The sequence below is a fragment of the Leucopleurus acutus genome (assembly GCF_964270905.1).
Source record: "Leucopleurus acutus genome assembly, chromosome: 1".
Classification (NCBI taxonomy): Eukaryota; Metazoa; Chordata; class Mammalia; order Artiodactyla; family Delphinidae; genus Leucopleurus; species Leucopleurus acutus.
The window spans coordinates 140,098,867-140,122,631 of NC_139142.1; the positions used below are offsets into that span (position 1 = coordinate 140,098,867).

At 48.7% G+C, this 23,765-nt stretch overlaps 2 protein-coding genes across 3 annotated transcripts in view; one reads left to right on the top strand and one right to left on the bottom strand.

Moving 5' to 3' along the window:
• Positions 1–3,296: 3,296 nt before the first annotated feature.
• Positions 3,297–9,550, top strand: NR2E3 (nuclear receptor subfamily 2 group E member 3; the record flags this gene model as incomplete). Its single annotated transcript, XM_082857588.1, has 8 exons — positions 3,297–3,402; positions 3,955–4,081; positions 4,246–4,349; positions 4,438–4,686; positions 4,805–4,980; positions 5,858–6,104; positions 6,356–6,461; positions 9,418–9,550. The coding sequence occupies exons 1-8, from the start codon at positions 3,321–3,323 to the stop codon at positions 9,548–9,550; spliced, it is 1,224 nt and encodes a 407-aa protein (XP_082713714.1). The 5' UTR covers positions 3,297–3,320.
• Positions 9,551–18,669: 9,119 nt separating this feature from the next.
• Positions 18,670–23,765, bottom strand: part of MYO9A (myosin IXA) — a gene marked incomplete at its 3' end in the record, with an annotated part of 220,604 nt that continues 215,508 nt past the window's right edge. Inside the window, exons 41-43 of one of the 2 annotated variants that reach the window (XM_082860992.1) lie at positions 21,994–22,196; positions 19,833–19,954; positions 18,670–19,133 (exon numbers count right to left, since the gene is read on the bottom strand). In XM_082860992.1, the coding sequence (XP_082717118.1) occupies positions 18,670–19,133; positions 19,833–19,954; positions 21,994–22,196 (789 nt within the window). Of the gene's footprint in view, positions 19,134–19,811; positions 19,955–21,993; positions 22,197–23,765 lie in introns of both variants that reach the window. The other variant, XM_082860993.1, reaches the window with a different exon arrangement.

A 23,765-nucleotide genomic window follows, 5' to 3' on the forward strand; every position in this document is an offset into this window, starting at 1 on the left:
GTCTTTATTCTCAGCTGGGACTCAGAGCTTCCCCCAGAGTCCCTCCCTGAGTCCCTTCCCCAGCGTGGCTGCTTCAGACCTCACCTGTGCAAGGTGTTCCCCCCAACCTCTGCCTTCCGGCCCGGCTCCCTCTCACCTTGGACTGTGCTAATGCCTGCGGTGTCACCTCCTCTGATCCCACCACAACCCCCCGGGGCACCAGCCTACCCAGTTTAGAGAGGAGACAAAGAGAGAGGCAGAATCATTTGCTCACACAGCCAGGAAGATGTAAAACCAGGATCCGAGAGGAGGTCCACTGACCCGGAGCCTGCCCTAAGCCCTGGGTTTTCTCATTCCTTCCCGGCGACCCCTCTCCAGGCCAAAGCCATCCCTCTACCTGTGCCCTGTACCCCCCAGGCTTGCTTCAGGGATCCAGTATTCGATTCACACCCCGTCTCCAGCTTTACTCTCTCTCCCCCTGCCTCTTTCTCCTCTGTGTCTCCCATTATAAAAGGAACTCCGGTTCTCAAATAGTTTTCTTTTAATATCTCCCTCCACAGGAAAAAAAAAAAAAAAAACTTTCTTCAGTGTCACCCTTCCTACAAACCCCTTAGCTCTGTCTCCTTCTCCTCTCAGCCCAGGGCTCTGCTTCCAGGTCCTCCCCACCAGCACCACCAACCCAGGGCCATCTGCTGTCCCTTCGTGTGGAATGACTCTGGCCAAAGGCGCCAGCTACCTCCTGCTGCTAAAGCCTAGCAGAGCGACTGCTCAGACTCTTCTTGGAGAGCACCGTGGTACAAAGCGGGAGTCTGGGGATCAGACACAAGTTTGAAACCCCCATCTCCATCCCCAACCTCCTCCACCACTCTGTAGCTGTGTGGCCTGAAGGGAATTGCTTAACCTCTCTGAGACTCAATTTCCTGATCTGTGAGTTGAGGGTAATAATGATAACTCTTTATAGGGATGCTGTGAGGCTTGGATATATTGCCAGCATTTGTGGAAGCACTCTTCTTGCTTACTTTCTCATCCTTATTATTGGGGATACAAACGACCTCAAAGGACACTTGACCTGATGGATGCCTCCATCCTTGAATCCTCCCGCAGCCTTTGCTCCCATGACCCACGCCATCCCGATTTTCCCTCTTAGCTCCTCTGCCAGCGGATCCCCCTCAGCCCAGGCTTCCAGGACTAGAGGCCGTCAGCTCAGCCTTGGGCACTTTCCTACCGCACAGGGTGCCCCAGGCTGTCTCTCAATCCCGGGGCTTCAGGGAGCATCTCTTTGCGGAGAAGTTGGGGATGGGTTTGTTGGGGGCGTGTGGAGTTGGTCCGGGGGTATCTGTGGGTGGAAGCTCGGGGCAGAGACGGAGGCAAGGATCTGATGTGAAGTGGTCGTGGAAGCCGCAAAGATGTGCAAGTTTACCCAAGCGGAGAGTGGAAAGGTCTGTGGGGCCCTGGAGGTGCTCAGGAGTTCAGAGGGGGAGGAAGACAGTTAAGATAGTTCCAGAAGAATGGAAGAGATGAGCTTCGGGAAGGAGGGATGGGTCAATCGAGTTCAAGGAGATGCCCTTGGCTTTGGAGGTTAGCTGGAGCAAGACACCTTGGCCATGGAAGGTCCCGAGGACCTGCCCATCAGCAGAGTGGTGAGGGCGAGGACAGAGGCAGAGAAGCCCAAGTGAGGGGCCTCAGCTCAGTGGCCTCGATCTTCTGAGGCCCCAGAAAGCAGATTACCCTGCAAAGCCCCTCAAGCTGACTTTCCAAATCCCCAGTAGTGCTTCTCTGTCACAGGGAGGGTTAACCCCACTTACAGAAGGGCGCTGCACCGCCCCCTCTGTCCCCTTAACTCCATGATTCCTTCCAGAAGTTTCACACTGTCCCTCCTCTCCCTCAGGCTCTAAGGCTGGGCCAAGCCCTGCCCCAGGCTCACCCAGAGGTGAACCCAGTTCTGCCGAGGATGTGTGGTCCCCTCCAGACCAACATGGGCCTTTCTGCTGCGGCCTGGGCGTGGGGTGGGAATGGGGATGGGGGCCAAGGGGTCGGGAAAGGAATGGCTGTTTGCCGAGGATTCCTCTGGGATCTTCTCCACAGCCCTGAGAGGCAATCAGAATAACAGCCCCCATCATTTATTACATGCCTACTAAGTGCTAAGTGCCAGGCCCTGGAATGCTTTGAGGATCATCTGACTTAGCTTCCCCAGCTACCCTCCGAAGCAGGTACTTCTGTCACCCTTTTTACTGGAGACTGAAGCTCAGACGGGTTAAAGCACTTGCTCAGGGACGTGTGGCTGGCTGTGAGGGAGCAGGGATTTGAACTTGGGTCTGTCTTGGCTGTCTCCAACCACCCTCGGGGTCAAAGGAAACACAAACGCCTCCTCCCGCCTCCCCAGCTCAGAACCATCACTGGGTTCAAGCTGGGAAGACTGGATCTGGGGACACTAAGGGACCAGCCTGCCTGGGACTGTGAGGACAAGTCAGGGAAGGGCTGGGAGGCCGCCTGAGAGCCCGTAGCCAGGCTCAGGGGCTGCGTCCTTACCCCCTCCAGTCCTGCAGGAGACCCTCCATGGGGGGCCCAGACCCCACCTGCGAGGCGGCCTCAGACCCTACCTTGGACCCATTTCCACATGCGATGGGAGCTGCCTCTGTGCTGGGCGTCTGGGGGCTGCTAGCCTTCCAGGAGTGCCCAGACCCTCAAATCCTGGGCCCCAAGCCATCCCTTATGAAGGGATTAGGTGAGAAGCGCCGGGGCAGAGAGCAGTGCCCACAGTGAGCACCCTGTGTGTGGAGCCACACCCAGACACACACTCATCTCGGCCACACACTTGTCCCCAGACCCCTACGGTCCTGGGGCCAGTGGAGTCCACACCTCCCTTCACAATTTGATCAGCTTGAGAGCACAGGGACCCGGAGACGCTGAGCATCCTGGGAGCCGGTGTGGGCGCAGCAGGCCCGAGCGGCTCCCGGGGGCACCTTGGTAATGCTGCAGGTGTGGCTGGTTGATCCCCTGCGGAGACAGTAAAGATTAAGAGGATCATAAGCTGCATCCAGTGCTGCCCCGGGAGAAATCCCCCCAAGCCAGAGCTGCTGCTCTGAGGGGAAGTTGGGGCAGCTCCTAAGTTTAGACAGAGGGGCCAGGAGGCAGGAGCACAGAGAGGAGAGACAAGGAGACAGAGACAGAGGGAGAAGGAGAGAGAGACCAGAGACGGGGGCACCGACAGAGAGACAGAGGATCAGAGAGGGAGGCAGAGGCTGGGCCCGGCTCAGCGATCCTGAGGCCTCTTAGGCAGGAAGGCGGAGGCTGCCCTGGGACCGGCCAGGACCAGGCCGACAGCGCCCGTGAGCTCCAACATGGCTGCGGCGGCGCCAACAGCTGTGCCTGCCTCCAGGAAGGAGTCTCCAGGCAGGTGGGGCCTGGGGGAGGAGCTGACAGGTATGGCTTTCCTGGACGTAGGAGGGTCTGGACCCTTGGAGAGTGGAGTGTGGGTCAGAGGTTTGCAGGGACCGTGAAAGGAGCCGGAGCGACTCAGACCGAGCCCCAAGGACTGTGGGCAAGTGTGAGGGAACCTGCTGGCAAACCCAGAATCCTAGAAACATGGGGATCAGATAGGACAGCTGAGCGGATGGGGGAGGAAAGGAGAGAGAAGGGCCCTCAGGGGGTGGGAGCAGAGGTCCGTAGCGGTGGTGCCGAGATTGCTTTTTTGCATGAAGGAGCCTGAAGCCACCTGCAGAGAGAGGGAACGGGAGGTGGGGCAGAGAGTGTCCTCTTGTTGAGAACTGGCCATGGAGAGAGAAGGGGGAGGAGGAGGGCTGAGGGGCTGTGATACGCGAGACACTCTTCCAGATGGGAGAGACACAGGCGTGTCTAAAGGCGGGTGGACGCTGAGGACGAGGAAGCAAGGAGGGCGGAGGGGCCCCTGAGGAGGTGGGAGGGGGCATGTGACCAGCCCTGGGCCAGCCTCCACCCAGCCCGGCTGCCCCTCAGGCGCAGGGCCCTCGCTCCAGTGCCGCGTGTGTGGGGACAGCAGCAGCGGGAAGCACTACGGCATCTACGCCTGCAACGGCTGCAGCGGCTTCTTCAAAAGGAGCGTGAGGCGGCGGCTCATCTACAGGTGAGGCAGGGCAGCGCCCGCCACCCTCCAGCCCCTGAAGGTGCCTGGGAGGGACGGAGGATATTCAGGGAAGAAGGAGCTGTGGCAAACATGTCCGAAACCCCCGGCCCGGGGCCTGGGCGGGACCCTGACTCCCTGGGGGGGGGGTTCCCCTCCGCCCACAGGTGCCAGGTGGGGGCAGGGATGTGCCCGGTGGACAAGGCCCACCGCAACCAGTGCCAGGCCTGCCGGCTGAAGAAGTGCTTGCAGGCGGGCATGAACCAGGACGGTGAGTCGGGAGACCACCCGGAGAGGCGTGGCGGAAGAGAAGGGGGCGTGCGACCCGTGGGGCGTCCTGACCCTCCCTGTCTCCCCAGCCGTGCAGAATGAGCGCCAGCCACGAAGCACCGCCCAGGTCCGAATGGACCGCGTGGAGTCAGACACGGAGCCCTGGCTGGAGCCCCTGGCGGCTCCCCCGACCCCAGCGGGGCCCAGCCCGCGGGGCCCTACACCTGTGTCTGCAGCCAGAGCCCTGGGGCCCCGGGCCCTCACACCTCCAGGCCACCACCACTTCATGGCCAGTCTGATAACGGCCGAAACCTGCACTAAGCTGGAGCCGGAGGATGGTAAGCGGGAGGAGGGCTGAGCTCCCGGGTCCTGCCTTCATCCCACACCTGGGCCCCTGAGGAGCCCCTGCCGCCTACCTCGGAGCAGGGGCTGATGCATAGCCTCCTCCTCCAACAGCCGATGAGAATATTGATGTCACCAGCAATGACCCCGAGTTCCCCTCGTCCCCATACTCCTCCTCCTCCCCCTGGGGCCTGGACAGCATCCATGAGACATCAGCTCGCCTCCTCTTCATGGCTGTCAAGTGGGCCAAGAACCTGCCCGTGTTCTCCAACCTGCCCTTCCGGGATCAGGTATACCCGTCAGGGGGCTCACAAGAGTCCGCCGGGCTGGGGGCACATACCTCCTTGTGCAGGTGATGATTGGCGGTGCATGTGGCTTGGGGATGGTGACGGCTGGGGACACCCATGCCTCAGAGTCAGTGATGGTCAGGGACACCAGTCTCAGGGATCTGACTCTCTGGGCAGCAATGATGGTCAGGGTCATCACCCAGGGGAAAGTGATGGCCAGGGACACACGGGGACCAGGGATTTGAAGACAGTGTCTGTGCGCCTCTGGGTCTTCTTTCCTCCTAGACAAGCCCTCGGGCCCTACAGATGCTCTGTCTGTCACAGGGTGGTCTGCACACCCTAAACAGCATCAGGGGGCAAACCTGGGCTCCCTTGGAACACAAATGCCCCTGACTTCAGGGCTTGCATTTCAGCCCTGCCTCTTCTCCGCTAGACCAGCCCTCTGGGCTTCTCATGAGCGAGGGGACCTGTCATGACAGATCCAGGAAAAGAGGCACACTGAGAGTCTGAGTCCTCAGCCAGTGGCTTGGATGAAGCAGCTCAGAAGCCAGGCTGAGTCAGCTGAGGATACCAAACTTAGGATGCTGGTGGGGAGCCCCTGAGGCTGCCCGGCTTCTCACAGCTCCAGGATTTCCTGTGTGTTCCACTTGCAGCTTTGGATGGAGCCCACAGAGTATCTTGAAGCTGAGGCATCTGGGCCAGATGGTGCCAAGTCCCAGAGCTCTGGAGCCCTGGTTGATGGCAGGCAGAGGTCAGAATGTTCTGGGCACCCGGGACCAGCCCTTCGTTTCCTAGGACACCCGAGAAGGTGGCAGAGGTTCCAGGCTGAGCCAGAGGAGCTGTGTGTCAGTCATAACACTCGCCCTCTCTCTGGGCACAGGTGATCCTGCTGGAAGAGGCATGGAGTGAACTCTTCCTTCTCGGAGCCATCCAGTGGTCTCTGCCCCTGGACAGCTGCCCCCTGCTGGCCCCGCCTGAGGCCTCTGCTGGTGGCAGCTCTCAGGGCCGGCTGGCACTGGCCAGTGCAGAGACTCGAATCCTGCAGGAAACCATTTCAAGGTTCCGGGCACTGGCGGTGGACCCCACGGAGTTCGCCTGCATGAAGGCCCTGGTCCTCTTCAAACCAGGTAGCTGAGTCTTTGCCCAAGCCTTAGAGGAGAGTGGTTGGGGGTGAAGAAAGGGACTTCTGGTGACTTCCTTCTGCCTCTCACTTTCCCTCTATGGCCCCACATAGACGCAGATGTGTGCAGACTTCTTCCCTGGGGGCAGGAGGGGATGGATGGCTGCAGGGCTAGGCTCACGCCTCCTGAGGCCCTGGCTGACTGTGACGGGGGAGGAGGGGCTGAGAGAGAAGCTCACTGCTGCCGCTTCTCTCCAGAAACGCGGGGCCTGAAGGATCCTGAGCATGTGGAGGCCTTGCAGGACCAGTCCCAGGTGATGCTGAGCCAGCACAGCAAGGCCCACCACCCCAGCCAGCCTGTGAGGTGACCCGCGCACGTGCCTCCCTGTCCATCTCTCCCTTCATCTCGCCATCCCCCTGCCCACCTCTCTGACACCATCTCAGGGCTGCACGGTTTAGACGGCACAAGGGTCTCGGTACAACCGGCCCGTGGCTGACACCTACTGAGTGCCAGGCACAGCACCAGGCCCGGGAGTAGGGACCAAAATGTGCATAAGGCAAACCTGCTGTCTCCTAGGGGTGCCCAGCACAGTGACCACACTGCAGTTGAGGGCTGGTCTTGAGGGCTGCATGTGTCTGCAGGAGACAGAGACCCACTGGGAGATGGGGTGCCAAGCAGAGCTGGAGGCAGGGCTGGACTTGGAGGAAGGATAAGGTCTACAAGGAGAGAAATCATCATTCACCAAGGTGGGGAGAGAGAGAGAGGCGAATATGCATGTGTTCTTAGGTCAGGAGCCCAGTTTGGGAGGTATAAGAGATCGCTGCCACTGAGAAGGTGGCAGACTAAGCCAGAATGGCTCTCTGGCATCAGCCAAAGGCCAAATCTGATCCGCTAGGCAGAGAGGAGCCACTGCAGGCTTTTGAGCGGGAGAGTGTTGTACACAGAGCTGGGCTTCATGCAGGGGCATGGCAGTGAGTACAGAGCATCCAACCAGGGAGGGAAGCAGACATTGCCATGATCCAGGGGAGCCGTGGAGTTTCTGCTTTTTGGGAGTGGAAAGGCAATGACAGATGCGGGAGCCACTGGGAGATGGGATGGGTCAGACTTGGCACTTGAGTGGATATAAGGAACGAGGGGAAGAAGAGCTATTGGGAGACGAGGTAGTCAAGAAATAAAAAGGAAAGTCAGGAGGAAAAGAGTTTTGAGGGAACATGAGGCCTGTTGGAGGTGCAGCGGGACATCTGACAGGGATGCATTTGCACAAGCCGTGTGCATGGACAATAGCCCTGCCCTGGCTGGGTTTGGAGGACAGTGGCTGCCAGCTGAGACTGTGGTTGCAGCAATAGTGGGGCAGGAGCCAGTGCTCTGGGACTGCCCGGCTTGCCCCGGCACCAGCAGATCCAACGGAGCCTCAGCAAGATTGGACCACTTGGACTCCAGGCACCTATTGGCTATTTTAGACCATATTTTCTGCATTCTCTTGGGCCCCCAGCAGTTCTCTCTGAAGAAGTAAGCTAACACGGGCACCCTTGAATCCCCTGTAATCTGAGAAATCATCTAAAGAAGAGGTAATTTTCTTTTAGAAAGAGTCAAAGGTATAAGGACTATACCCATCACACAGAAAGATTTCTGCTGTTGGTGAGCATAGGTAGAACGTGTCCCTAAGGCTCAACACAGCACCCTAAGAACAGTCATCACAGACATTCAGGCACCAGCGGCCCTCCTTCACCAGGTTTCTGTTGGGCTCAGCTCCCAGAGATGTCTGGGCATATTGGTTTTGTGTCAAATTTCAAAATTCTGATTAACACTTCCTTTGCCACTCCTACTGGAGTTGGTTCAGTATCAACTACAGGCAGAAACTGAGTGCTGAGCAAGTGATTTGGGGTTCTCTAAGCCAGCGTATTTCAGTTTTTAAAAACTGCAACACCCAGGAAGAAATGCAATTTCCATCATAACCCAATAACACACAGACCCTGAAACAAAGTTCCCCCAAATAATACCTGCCCTCACTTTGAATGATTTACCCTGATATTTCTGTTTAAATTATTTAAGTTGTTTATTGTTTAAAAAGGCTGGTTGTGACCCACTTCCGGCAGTTTGAAAAACAATTTCTCTACTTGGCTTTATAGTTACTCCTTCCTGACACTGATTAGATCAGAAAAGCAGAAGGGAGGGTTGCCCGACTGCTCAGTGCCACCAGCTTGGCTCTTACAAGAGAAAGAAAGCCCTTGGTTTGGAAAAACAGGTTCAGTAGGTCATTGGGAGGTGGAAAGACTTCCTGTAGACCTCCGTGGTAGAAGCTGAGTGTGGAGCTGCCCCAATTTGATGTGGCCTCCTTGACACTGGGCACTGACCCCAGCTGTCAGTCCTCCCACCCAAGGAGGGTCTAATGCCCCTCCCTGTCTCTTGGGGCTTCACCATCCACGTTCTCAGCACTGGGGACCCCTGCCTTGGCAAATGCTTCTTATTTAAAACTACAATTACTCCTTTTCTGGATGAGTATCTCAGCCACAAAAATTAAGTTTCGATTGCAGAACATTTTCACTAATGGCTAGCTACTCTATCATCCTAGGTGGCTTACAGAGGGGAATTTATATATATATATATATATGTTTTGGCCATGCCACGCGGCTTGTGGGATCTTAGTTCCCCAACCAGGGATTGAACCCAGGCCGCATGAGTGAAAGCGCCAAGTCCTAACCACTTGACCCCCAGGAAATTCCCAGGAATTTATATTCTTATTCAAATATATATGGTATTAATCATCATGTAACTATAATCATTATATTCAGTTAATAATATATTCACATGTACTATTAATATAAATAACTTCTCGAGCTTCCCTGGTGGCGCAGTGGTTGAGAGTCCGCCTGCCGATGCAGGGGACACGGGTTCGTGCCCCGGTCTGGGAAGATCCCACATGCCGCGGAACGGCTGGGCCCATGAACCATGGCCGCTGAGCCTGTGTGTCCAGAGCCTGTGCTCTGCAACGGGCAAAAAAAAAAAAAAAAAAAAAAAAAAAAATATATATATATATATATATATATATATATATAACTTCTCACTTTATAATCTTTACACATAAGAAACGATATTTATTCACTATTTTCATCACACTCCTCAACTAAAGATTGGAGGAGGGCCACAGTGGGTCAGGGGTAGGTGAATGGGGCCTTTCCTCTAAGCTCCTCCTTACTTGCCCTGGGCGCCAGTCATCTCCCCTCTCCTTCCCCTTCTGCCTCTCCTGGGATGGCACTATCCCTAGGACTCGGGCTCAGAAGCTGATAACCAAACTGATGGCGTCCTCTATCCTGTTCAGGTTTGGGAAACTGCTCCTGCTCCTACCGGCTTTGAGGTTTATTACTTCCGAACGTGTTGAGCTCCTCTTTTTCCGCAAGACCATAGGGAATACTCCAATGGAGAAGCTCCTTTGTGATATGTTCAAAAACTAGTGGAGGTGGAAATAAAATGGGTGCAACCACTTTGGAAAACAATCTACTGAAGCTAAACATCTGCCTGCCCTTTGATTCAGCAACTGTACCCGTAGGTATGTGTACCTAGCAGAAATGTTCACCAAAAGATAGGACAAGAATGTTCATAGCAGCTTTTTTCATAATAGCTCCAAACTGTACAATGACAATAGGATGGATTAATAAATTGTGGTACATTCATAAAATGGAAAACAGCAATAAAAAGGAATGAACCATCAATATTATGTGGCAACATGGATAAATTTCACAGATGTAAACATTGAACAAAAGCATCCAGGCACCAGTTCTGCTTATACAAAGTTCAAGAACAGGCAAGACTAACCAATGGTGGTAGAAGCTGGAATAGTGGTTACCTCCGCGGCAGGGGTTGGGGTTGATTGGAAAGGGGCCTGAGGGAGCTTTCTGATGTGCTACAAATGTTCTTTATTTTGATCCGGGTGGTGGTTTCGTAAATTTATCCATTCATAAAAATTAATTGAGCCATGCACTTAAGATTTGTGCAATTTACTGTATTGTTAGACCTCAAAAAAAAAAAAAGTGAAAAAACAAAAACAGGAAGACAATGTGGCCAAGGTTCTCCCTTTGAAGACGCTGAAAGAGTGAGTACAGGGTCTCGAATTCCATCTGGTTTTGCCACTCCGAGTCGTAGTCCAGGTGCCACGAAGCCAAGCCCAGTGAAAAATCTCCCAGAGGATTCAACAACCCAGCTTCTCTGTAGATGGCATCCCACCACCCCATGGCTTCTCCCCATCTTTCTCTTCCTCATCCTTCCTCACCTCTCCGTAAACAAAGGTGAGCTCCATGCAACTCGACTCAAGGCAGCCACAGGCACTTTTTGTGAAGGGGAATCTCCATCACTTCTTTTTTTTTTTTAAATAAATTTATTTATTTAATTTTGGCTGCGTTGGGTCTTCATTGCTGCGCGAGGGCTTTCTCTAGTTGCGGCGAGCGGGGGCTACTATTCATTGCGGTGCGCAGGCATCTCATCGTGGCGGCTTCTCTGGTTATGGAGCAGGGGCTGTAGGTGTGCGGGCTTCAGCTTCAGTAGTTGTGGCACGCAGGCTCAGTAGTTGTGGCACAAGGGCTTAGTTGCTCCACAGCATGTGGGATCTTCCTGAACCAAGGATCGAACCCCTATCCCCTGCATTGGCAGGCGGATTCTTAACCACTGCGCCACCAGGGAAGTCCCTCCATCACTTTTTTAAAAAATAAATTTATTTCATTTATTTTATTTTTGGCTGTGTTGGGTCTTCACTGCTGCGCTCGGGCTTTCTCTAGGTGCGACGAGTGTGGGCTTCTCATTGCGGTGGCTTCTCTTGTTGCAGAGCGCGGGCTCTAGGCGCGCTGGCACGCAGGCCCCGTAGTTGTGGATCGCGGGCTCTAGAGTGCAGGCTCAGCAGTTGTGGCACACGGCCTTAGTTGCTCCGCAGCATGTGGGATCTTCCCGAACCAGGGCTTGAACCCGTGTCCCCTGCATTGGCAGGCGGATCCTTAACCACTGCACCACCAGGGAAGCTCCCCCCCTCCCCGCCCCGCATGACTTCTTAATTCCTTATGGAAAGATGAAGTTCAGACAAATCTCTTCCTTTTCAAAGACAGATCCAGAAGACCTAGAAAATAATAATTTAAAAAATATTAACGTATCTCAGGCACTTGATACACCAGGCAGTGAACTGAGCACTGAATGTGTATTGTTATTTAACCATCAGATTAATCTGACAGGGGGACCAGTCATCCCATTTATAGTTGAAAAAAGCTGAGGCTCAGAGAGGACGTAAACCTTGGTATGACTCCGTTTAACCCCGGCACTGTCTCCCCACTTTGCCCCTCCGCCCCTGCAATTAGCAGAACAATTCCGTTGCATTTTCTGCCTTCAAAGAAGAAATGCTTAAATCCAAGAAGAAAAAGGTCATGTGAGAAATCTGTGAAATCCTAGGGGTTCCCTGCCCTTTGGCCTGTATATGAATTCTCCTAGTTATCCAGAGATGTCTGGCCATGATGGAGGAAGGATGGTTCAGAACACTCTGCTCTGGAAATGACAATAGCTAGACTGGTGCCCAGAGAAGAAAGAGTATGGCAAATACTGCCCAGCTTAAGCCCTTCCCACCTAAGCACTCAAACTAAAGACCCTTGATCTTCTAAAAGCATCAGACTTGCCTCAGTTATTTGGGTCATTTAATGTCTATAATGCCATTATACTCTCCAATTTCCTATCCAAAGTTTTATCTGTAAGGTTTAAAGGCCTAAAGTCTTTAAACATATAGAAAGCCTGAGCAAAGGCATGCTAGCAAGAAACATGGTTGAAATTTGACCAAATAGGCCCTGAACATTATCCTGCAGTCTTGCTTTGGGGAACGTAAGGCTGCAAAGGCAGCCTGCTGAAGTTCACAGGCTAGTCTCTGGGAGGTGTGAGCACAGCAATTCTACATTGAGAAAGAGATTGGGATCTTCAGGAAGAAGTCTTGGAGAATTAGAGGAGGTACATAAGCTGAATTATCTGCTGCCAACCTGGCATCCATAGCCCCCCCCCCACCCCGCCCCGCCCCTCTTAAGGTCTTATCTTTATTGCAGAGATGCCAGGATGTACATTTCCCAGGATCCCCTTCCCCTATGGTTTGCTAATGGAAGGGAGGCACTCACGTGAGATTTGTAAAGTAAATGAGGAGCCATTATTCTCTGGAGGCAGTTGCAGTCGTGTGTGTGGGAACACGGAGATTTCACAGCAGCCTTCTTTAGAGTTGCAGGAGCTTCCAGGCAAGCTCTAGAGAACTTCAGAACTTTTGGTTCAGATCTGCTGGCTTTCTGGACCATCTGTGGGAGCGTTCTCTCATCTGTTTCCCCAGTTCTTCCAAAGTTTATGTTAAGCCCCTAATACCTATACTAAGTCCTTCACACCTGAAATACACTAAGTGGCCTCTGTTTTCCTCCTAATACAGCTCTCAGTTGATCCCAAGATTTATTCAACCTTTTGCTGTAAATTGGCCCCATGAAACTCAAATGGGTTACAGCTCTGTTTCACTGCACTCAGGGCTCTTGCTAGGGGAGGGGATACTACGGAAACTCCCTTCAGCCCTCAACGCCAGAAATGTCTATGGCTATGAAACACACAGGGGAAGACCCTGTGGTACTATCTGGGCCTTTCTTCTCAACTGCAGTTTTCAGACTTGTGAGACACTTATCCTCCTCCGCCCTTAAGGGAGTATTTAAAGGTAGGAAGGGCAGAGAAAGGCTCAAAGATGCCAAGAAGCGCCCATTCAAATCCATAAATATAATCTGATAGGGGAAGCCAGATATGGCGGATGACTAGTCTGCATCTGGTGGACACCACTGTTTTCCCCACTAGGATGCAAGCTCCGTGGGGGTAGGAGCTTTGATCACCAACGTACCTCCGCCACCTAGGACAGTGCCCGTGGGTGTGGGTGCTCAGTCAATACTTGTTGAATGAATGGCCACACAGAACTGAGAAGTGACATACTCCTTGGAGTCCGAGATGCCTCACAAGATTCAACAGACATTACATGTGTCTTATCCATATTCATGGTTATGTCCCTGGCTCTAAGATGCTGTACTGCTATCCAATCTAGGAGACAGAACAAGTTTTTAAAAAGCAAAGCTCTAGTCTGCATCTCCTTACAGCTTTCTGCTCTTATCTTTATAATCAGAAAGGTTTGTTGTGGATCCAGTAGTCACAGGGGCAACTTTTAAAAATGGCATTACTAGGTTTTATTTAGCCAATTAAGGAAATCTTAGTCCACTATTTTGTTGTAATGTGAATTTAATGCAAAATGTAAATGTAAACTTGATGTAAAAAGAAATGTGAAGGATGATCTCAGAATTTTAAAAATTGAATAAATTTGACATTAGGGGAAAATTGATCACAATTAATTTTTTTTCAATTCCACCTTAGACTTGGTTTGGCATTTGAGAAGCCCTGATCTCATTCGGCCCTCTCATCCAAAATGTTAAGTGTGGGCACCTTTTGTTAGGTGCTGAGGATCTAAGAGTCAGCAAGATAGGCTCTTTTCTTGCCTTGGGAAGCTAACATCAAAGTTTTTTGATGCCACAAATACTGGGAGCTGTTGAGAACACAAGACATCTAAGCCAGCTCAAGGAGGAAGAGGACATTTCCAAGTAGAACTGCTTTTTACACTGAGACCTGAGAGTCAGTAAGAGTTATCCGGAGAAGTAAACCAGGGGGAGAGACCACATTCCAGACAGAGGGCAAATGACTTTCCCAAAGTCATGCAGTGCAGGGCAGAACAAAAAGGATACACTAGGGCCCTCTATTAGCAGCTATTGCTACTTCTTCGTGGCCTTTTTGGTGAGGATCCTCAATGTAGATTTATTGCCTTCCCTGCCCGTCTACCTCTAAATTGATTAAATGAAGTCTTGACAGCTTAGCATCCATTACAGAAAACTCACAGCTTGAGTATCACCTTCACTTGAACTCTACTGAGTTCCAATAATTACCACCTCTGTACTTTGAAAATTTGGGGGCTCAGTCCTTTCCTTAAAAAAAACATCACTTTAACAAAAATCATTGCTCTTCCTTGGGTTCAGGTTGGAGTGAGTTGGGGTGGGAGCCAGGATGGTCAGAGAACAAACCACACGTATTGCTGCTTCTGGAAGCTTTGTTCTTTAATGAGCCATGGAGTGATCTGTTCATCAAGCTGCTCTTGTGTAGCCATACAGTGCATATTTTGAGTGACACAAACTCTACTTTATACAAATGATGTCCCCCTTCCTCCCGCCAAAAAAAGATGAAAAAAAAAAAAAGGAAATCACAAAGTGCGTGTTGATTGCATCAGGAATGTAATCAGTTCTGTGGGTGAGACAAATCATTCTTCGTATAGAATTATTCTGTTAAACAGTAAAATGATATTATATTTCACAGGATATGTCCTTTTACAATACATAGTCTTTTATAAATTTACACTCAGCATACTTATAAATTACTTTCAATCCATTAAAATAATATAATACTAATCTGTAGTGCACACCTTTCCCTTAGTAAACACAATTACTTGCTCAAAAGGTGCAACTTTTATATGACCTAACAGGGCTGATAAATAGGCATTAAGTATGGATGGAGAGCAAGGTAACAGACCCCTTGGTGGGGCTTTTGAAAACAGTTTCAACCAAGAGACCAACAAGACCTAAAAGACCCACCTCCACAATCACTGTTTTGCCCTTTACCACCAAATCAAATGTGGGAGTGGTTCCAGAGAAAAGTGGTTAACAGTATTTTAGGGGCACAGACAGAGGACTCCCACAAATACCAAGGAATTTTACTACAAGGCTAGCGTGGTTTTGGGGGACAGTGCCAACTGTCACAAAATTATGGGTAGACAAACACATCTGTCAACACAGAATGATGTTGTCCAGCTCCCCACCAAGGGGGAGAAAATAGGGAGAGAGAAGGATGAGCAAAGCCGTCTGGACTTTGTTTCTTCTTAAAACTCTCTTAGCTTTAAACACATCCTGAGAATACTTTCTTCTCTCTGGTTCACCAAAGTGCTTGTGAAAGGTACACATTCATTATAGTTAAAAAACCATGGCCCACAGGCACTAAAGTGGGCCTGCAGAACCTTGCTGGACCTCCTCTCTTCAGCATGCTTCTGGAACCCTGTCTTTGACAGTGAAAACAATCCTATTGTTGTTGTGATGGAAGACAGAAATCTCCACCAACCCCCCAGCAAGGTAAGAGCTGTAGCTGGTTTCCAAAGCATGAGAAGGTGGGGCTCTTGTATCCCACCCCCTAACCCCAGGTCCCTCTGCCTCTACAAGGCTCATACTGAGCTGTATCTCCTTTGTCTTTCAGAAGCCAAGAGTGGCAAAATAATTAAAATGGCAGGAAGTATAAAGCGCATTACAAGCTCAGCATGTCACCTTCCTAAATCCTTCCTGTATCTGCTTCACTTTGTGATCACAATGCACACTTCTCTGCTTCCATTACATTCTCCATGATAAGGGATACGTTGGCTTTAATTGGGAGAATTAAAAATCCGGGCTGTGTTTGGGGCTGGGAACGTGTGATAAGAAGAGAATGCTCTGCATTTTAGAGTATGGGCTTCAAATGAGGGGTTGCCCCACTGCTGCCATGCAGGGATTTCCTTTGAGGCATTTGAGATCAAAGAAAATGAGCAGAGAAGCAATAGGAAACACAAATTTGACACATACTAAGGTTAAATATCTCAATCATTAAGTGATTGTAATGCAGCAGCGGTCCCCACCCTTTTTGGCACCAGGGACTGGTTTTATGGGAGACAACTTTTCCACAGACAGGGGGCGGGGGGGGGGGGGGGGGGGGAGGGGAGATGGTTCAGGCGATGATGCGAGCGATGGCGAGCGGCTGTAAATACAGATGCAGCTTCGTTCGCTCACCTGCCACTCACCTCCTGCTGTGCAGCCCAGTTCCTAACAGGCCCCGAGACCGGCACCGGTCTGCAGCCCAGGGATTGGGGACCCCTGGTAATACAGCATCGCCTTGTGGTAACATAATTTTAACCATGGGGAGGACCAGTTAAGATCAGAGGGAAGGAGATACAGCACTTGGTTCTGACAGTATTTTAGAGTTATGGCTTCATCTCTTTCCCAGGCCAACAATGCCTGTTATGTTATGAGAACAACGGCTTGCTTTCCTTCAAAGGGAGGGTCCCACATTTGCTCTCCATTCTTATAATTGCATGGATCTCCCTACCCCCACCCTCCATTCTGGCAGCTTGTTAAATGACTAGAAATCCACAAATCTAGCAACTGAAAAACAAATATTTATTTAATTTTATCCAATTTCAGGTTTTAGGTCCCTGAGAAAAATTATAAAGTCTCTTAACATCCATCGCCTGGTTCCTATAAAGTGACCTACATGAGTAGTTTTTTAACTGCCAAAAACTTACTTTGCAAAACAACAGCAACAAAACAAAAACTCCACAAAGATTCAGAGGGGAGGCCACGTGCCAAGATGTGTTTCCCAGGCCATTTCCGTGGGCCAAAGAAAACTATTCAACAGGGCTAATCTCTTTTTTTTTGTATGGTATTTAAACAATGTTCTGGAGCAAGTGGAGAGTAGTAGTTAGTGCCAGCTGAAAACCACCCTCCCAAGAATAATGGGACAGACTGCGCCGGGCACGGGGACTGGGGCACCCACGCTGACACCCCATGCGGAGGGGTTGGGTTTTACTCTAGGAGACTCTCAAGTTCAGAGTTTTAAAGGCTTTACCTTTGTTACTCCTCAGGACAGCATGAACAAGGTGGCAGATGTTTGCAGGATATAAAATCTAACATTTACTTACTAACCATCACCATTCTGGAGATTTAAAAAGATTCCTTTCCCGAGGTCATTTCTGAACCCAAACCAGAGAGAGGTAAGCCTCCTGCTACCTGCAGCTGCCACTCAGAATGATGTTCCATGTCTGGCCTCTGGGGCTCAACGATAACCAAGGAGGCAGTGGCATGAGGTTCAGTGTTGTGTAACAGGAGAGACTCTGCCTTAACAAAAGTCTTAATATTTCTAGAACTTCACATCAAATAAGTATGAAAAGGAAGAATAACCAAAATTCAGGTTACAGATGGTAAAGGCTCTTTTTTAGAACAGTGCATGTGGTAGTTAGACAAGATGCATTTAGTAACTTTAAAAAAACATTTTCACATACTTATCTCAAGAAAGGGTATCATGTTTCATTTTCCATATATTATAAATAGGCAAAAACAGATTTCTAATCCCACAAATGCTAAGAAGCTTAAAATGCTTTCATAACTCAGGTATATGGAGACACCCAGTGGTGAGAAAAATGGTCTGACTTTTCCCTCAACCCAGGGATGAGTGGCTCTCACCATCACGTCCAATGGCCCCTAATCTGTGGGAAGAAATTCCATGGGGAGCAAGGTAGCATAAGGTTAAAAAGAAATATGCATACTATACATATATATATTTACAGTAAACTTCAGTAACCAGAATATTAACAAAAATAGCTTCAAGTAGTCCTTGATTTTTTTTTTTCTTCTATTTAATACTGATGGTCTGAGGAAAAGAAGATAAAAGTTAGATGGGTCATATTAAAAACCTTTCTCTTTTTTTTTTTGGCAGCTTTCTGTAACACTTATTCATGCAGTGCTGTGTGTGAATGTTTGGGGAGAAGTGATTAAATGGTCACATTATTTGTCTGAGCTCGTGGTGGAAATCCACCAGCAGATAAATAGGTTCATAAACCATCTTCAGTTTAATCTACACAAAGAGAAAAGCCTGGATGGATTAGCATGAAACCCTCACGTTTAGGGTTCACCAGGTCTCTGGGACATTTAAAAAATATTAGAGGAACCTGATCCTAGAATCAGGGGCTATAAGAACAGTATAGCTACTGAAATTTCGGGCCATGCAATATATTTGGCAGGAACTAACCAGGAGTTAAACCAGCATTGATTATTATGACATCAAACATCACCAAAAGCAAAACATGTATTCTCCTCTTCACTGTGTAACCACAGATGTCTGAGACATGCTCTGATGGCTTAATGGAGACAACTGCTTTTTCACTTTCCCCAGAATATAACATGGAGTGTTTTTCAAAAATCTTAAAATAGAGGGCTTAGGCTTTTTGTTTATAAATCCTTGGAAAAAAATTATATTCTACCCCAGCTCCTAACTATCCCAAAATAAACCCAAAGGATTTCACTTTCATGGTTAAGAAAGATTTATATGTTTTCTTCAAATGTCAGAAATCAGTGGGTCCCTCCAGCCCACAGTGTCCCCCCAGTTCCACACTCACCTCTGGGAAGGGAAAAGAGGAGGGAGGAGAGGCAACTACAAAGACCTCCACAACTGACCCAAATCCCCAGGCCCTGGTTGCTTTGTTTAGTCAAATCTCTAGTCAAATACAGCAGCCAAGGCACAACTGGCACCATCCCTAGCAGGCTTCAAAGAGGCCTTTCCGCTTCGGCAGGAGGACCAGGAATTCAGCACACAAGGTCTTGGTTGTATGCTTGGGCGAGAGGCAGGACCACAATTAGGATGAATATTGTGGACCAGGTGATGAGGCCCCAAAGATGAGATGTAGCCATGAAGGGACAACACATCTGCCAGTTCAGACCATAAACTCATTATTTCCAAAGAGAGCTAGCTGTTGGGTAGAGCTGCAGTCTGGGTCCACAGTTTTCCTGCGGCCAGACACAACTGTCCCCTCTGGGGTCTCTTTGGTTTTCTGAGGTGAGTTTTTCACATTCTTTAATTTTTGTTTGCCCTTTTCAGGGTTGAAGGTTCCTCTGCTGATGAATTGAGGCTTGTCTTCTAGGGACTTGGTCTGGCCCAATGGCCCTTCCATTCCCAGGGCCTCGCCAGCTGAGGAAGCTCGGTAGAATGGAGATTTGGAATAAATTTGAAATCGTCTTCTGGTCCCATGAGAAGATGCAGTGCTAGACGAACATAAAGAAGAGACTGAAGAGTCCACTGAATCCAGTGAGTCTTGCTGCTTTTTTAGCTGCTTCCGCAACTTGCCTGAAGGTTCAGACTTGCCAGCTGCCTTCAGGGAGATAAGGGCTAAGCTTCTCTCTAATGTAAGAAAGAGACCGAAGCTGTAAATGGCAGTTCCCTCTGAAACAAATCGTCGTGTGATGAAGAGGTGTCACTGTCCACATGTGAAAGTGGGTGGGCTAAGATCTGGAGGGTCCAGGTCGACCTACTTTGTGCACAGACACGACTCGAGAAGAGCTCACCACCCGTTTCTACACCACCCATATCATTTCAGAATCAACCCCAAGGAAGTCTGGAGTTGGACTATGGCATCAGAAGAGGCCTACAACCGTCCCTATCATTTAAAAAACTGCCAGGATATGTAGTCAATTCCACATCTCGCTGAAACACGCTAGGCAGTTAAAGACCTTGTTTGGTACAGTCCCATCTCACAGCAGGGCTCAGCTCCTGCTACCCACCCTTAGAAAATGGATCGTGGGTCAGTAAGACACAGAAACTGTGACTGTTGCCTTTTCTCTGTGGTAAATATAGAGAAAACATCAAACTGCAAAAGTAACGCCTTACATTGAAGGCTTGGTCTGATGAACAATTTGTATAGAAGCTTCACAAAATCGGTATATTTCAACTCTTTAGGACTTTGTCACTTTTTCATGTAAACTCAAGGCCTTCTTGAAAGGGACTTTGTCTTCACTTGGGAATCCTTATTCCTTCTTTGCAAAACAAATCTGGAGTCTTTGGTCTAACATGTTCATTTACCTGATTTCTCAGCGATGGCACCTTCAGACTCGATATTCAAATTTTCAGAGCTATCAGCAGTCCCTATGGAGGCCTCAGACTCAAGGGTTTCATCATCAGAGGCACGGGGTTCCAGTACAAGCATCTCAAAAGTTAGCTCTTCCCTGTAAGATACAATCAAGAAACGCATTATCATTTGATAAGAAACGGAAGGAAGACAACAGGAAAAAAGACCTTCCGTGAAAATCAGGAATTGAGGTAGCAAAAACAGTCACGTTTCTTACTGTTCCTTTCCAGGGTGGTGATAAGGACCTGAAAGCACAGTCACAGTGAAGGCTAAAGACAGCAAAGGCTGGGACCTATAACAGGGCTAAGCATGAGGCAGAGAAAGATGCTGAAGCTACGAGACCTTCTGGTAAAATGAACTCTGGGCTGGTCATCAGGAGATGATTCTACACTCACTCTAAACTCATTCATAATATATCAGGAAAGTACTTTTCCTCTCTCTGGACCTCAACTTTCTCATACACAAAACAAAGAGATTAAACTAGATAGTCTCTAGGATTCCTTCCAGCGCTTAAACTATTTTCTACAAAATTTTATTCGCTGGTTACAGACTATATCCTCTACCTTGACCAAGGAGAGACCTCTAGGTCTCCTAGATGAAGTAAAACACTGATTGACCTTTTCTGTCCTTTGAAGCCTTTGCCATCTCCACGTAAGAGTATTCTCTACTCCTCCTCATCAGTCACCCACCTACCTCTCAGTCATGCCCCCTCATTCCCTGACGTCTTTGGTGCTTGGCTCCTAATCTCGCTTTCTCACTACTGCCTGACACCACCCTGATCTATTTCAATCCACATCTTTGTGAAAGCTCACATTAATACTCTAAAACCAAAGTTCCTTTACGTCTGCAACTCCTAACAACCTCTCCTCCACTTTATATAGGCAATTTTCTCCAATGGGCAGATCCTAGAGTTTGTCGATCCAATCCTCCACTCTGTCCACAATCTCCTTATCCTTCCAACTGTAACTCTGTTTTTCATCCAGTCTCCTCCCTTTCAGAGCCCTTGTAGCTTCTCTTCCACTCTACCTAGCTTTAAATTATTCATCCTTTAATACCTCCAACATCTAGCTTGAGATTCATGGACAATCTTTTCAAGGACAGTCTCACCAGCAACTCATTACTGCATTTACAACTGTCATAAGCAGTGTGCATTCATACCTCTAAGACTAGGCTCATACGTTTTCCTTTCTCTGGAAAGACTTTTCACCTTCCTAGAAAATTCCTATTCACCCTTCAATACTTCCAATACCATTTTCATCAAAGCTGAATTAGGTCCTCTTTTCAGATCATTTTTATATCAAATAGCTAGCCCCTGGTCAAAGTAGACCACTTTTGCCTTACCATGTTCAGCACACCTGAGCCCTAGCTGCCTTTTTTAGCTTGCCCAACTTCTAGATTCAATCCTGACAGGCAAAAAAGTACTTTAACAGACTCATAACCTCTCATGAATCAAGCTCTCAGACCTAGGATTATGGGATCCTGGGAAATCAGGAAGAAAAATCCCCTTAAAACTTAAGAGTCATCATTGTCAACCAAAACCACTACACAGTACCTTCAGGGAGAACCATGGGATGTTCACATTATCCCCAAGATGTAGGGATACCCACTCCTGCTCCAGTGATGGTAGAGGTCACAGAGCGGCTTATGTGTCGCCTAAATTGCAACCAATTTACCTACCTAGTATCCCAGCACCCACTAGAGTTGCTGCCTTACCCTGACCAGCCAGGTGCTGGCCCCATGGCTATGTTGATCTTCAGATAATAACCTTCCTTTATGGAGTGCTGAATAATCTTAGCCTGGGAATCCTTATTCCTTCTTTTTAAGACAAATCTGTTCACCAAGGCTGGTGACCTGTTAGGGATCTTGGCTAAGACTGACACACCCTGTCCCAGTCAACATCTCCAGAATCATCACTGTAGCAGCTTCAGTTTGGTCTCCCAGCTCACAGAGCAACCTTCCTTGAGGTGACAACTTTCACATCTTTCACCTGAGTACAGGCAACATGTCTTTGTCATCTCCACATCCCCTATATCCCTAACCTAGTGCTTGACTCACAATAAGGAAGAATAAAAAAAGGACAGAAGGAAGGAAATGAAAACAGATAACTAGTCGCTCCCTTTCCCCCTGGAAACTCACTTTTCTTTCTGCAGGTTCTCAATCTGCTCAGTCAGGACTCTCTCCTCCTGCTGCATAGCTGCTTGCTGCTGTTCTGTGATGTCAGCCTCCAGTGCTGCCTCACTAGTCAAGGTCTCTTCTGGGACATCAGACACGGAGGGCAACCGAACTACAACAGGAGACGACGGGCATGGATAGTTTCCTCGACGAAGACGCCCCTTCCCCTGCAAAGAAAAATATATGTTAAAAGGTAAACTGAGTGACTGATCAGTTTTACTTGGCCCAGTTAGGATAACAAGTGTACTACTTCCATCACACCTGGTGAATGGTAGGAATAAGCAGAAACATTCTGTGACACCTAAGATATTTAGTGAGATACCATCCATCGAACACATTTAGGTTACGCATTTTCTTGCAAGAGCACTGGAAAATGGGTACGTTGGTGGGTGGGAGTGTAAGAACACACTGTGTACTGAGACAAGATTCTTCTTTTAATCTAAGCTGCATCCCTTCCAAACTAAATATCCACACATGGCTATTTAAATTAATTAATTAAAATAAAATGGGGGGGTAACGGGGGGAGGGATAAATTGGGAGATTAGGATTGACACTACTATATGTAAAATAGATAACTAATAAGGATCTCCTGTATAGCACAGGGAACTCTACTCAATACTCCGTAATGGCCTGCATGGGAAAAGAATCTAAAAAAGTGGATATATGTATATGTATAACTGATTCACTTTGCTGTACACCTGAAACTAACACAGTATTGTAAATCAACTATACTCCAATAAAATTTTTTAAAAAATTAAATAGAAGTAAAAATTTAGTTCTGCGTTCACACTAGCCAGATTTCAAAAGCTCAACAGTCACAGGTGGCTAGTGACTACCATATTGAACAGTGCAGATTTAGAACATTTCCATCAACAAAGAAAGTTCTGATGGACAACACTGCTCTATAACTTTAACCTTGGAATATACAGTCTCTCTAGGAAGACTGTAGAAACAGGTCCTAAAACTCAGTTTTATTTTTTTTAAAAAGTAATTTATATATTACAGGGTGTTAGTGAGAGATATTCTCTAAGAACAACTCAAGAAACTTCTTTCTTGAGATCAGAGGGGGAAAAAATCTCATTGTTTTAACTGGTTACCTTGCACAGAACTTTCACTTCTGATAATGGCAGACTAGGTATTTAAAATTAAACCTCCTGCTGAGACCAACTGGACCAAACATAAAAAACCCAACATATTCTTGAAGGCACCAGAGAGCTAACAAGGTAGACCAAGATGAGGCTAGCCCAGCATTCAGGGCTAATTTAAATTTAAGAAGAGGTGGATGAGAGTCTGAGCAGAGTTTTGACAGACTACAGCAGGAGTCAGCAAATTATGGCCCCTGGGCCAAATCTGTCCTTGTGCCTGATTTTGTAAATAAAGCTTTACTGAAATGCCTTCATGCTCATTAATTCACGCACTGTCTATGGCTCTTCTGCAGAATAATGGTAGCACTGATGGCTGCAAGAGATTGTATGGTCCACAACGCCTCAAGTATTTACTCTCTGGTCCTTTACAGAAAAAGTCTGCCAACCTCTGGGGTAAAGAATAATAGTCCAGACCCAGGCAAGGGTGTGGGCTGCAGTGGGCTCCATTCCCATCCATGCCTGATGCTGGGACCCCTAAGGTTTGCATCCTAGATATAAGTGTAAGTTGAAATTATTACGGTCCTTGCAGATACTGAAGCCTAGCTTCAAGTCTTTTGAATGGTTCAGAAAATTGTAATCCCTAAAATTGGA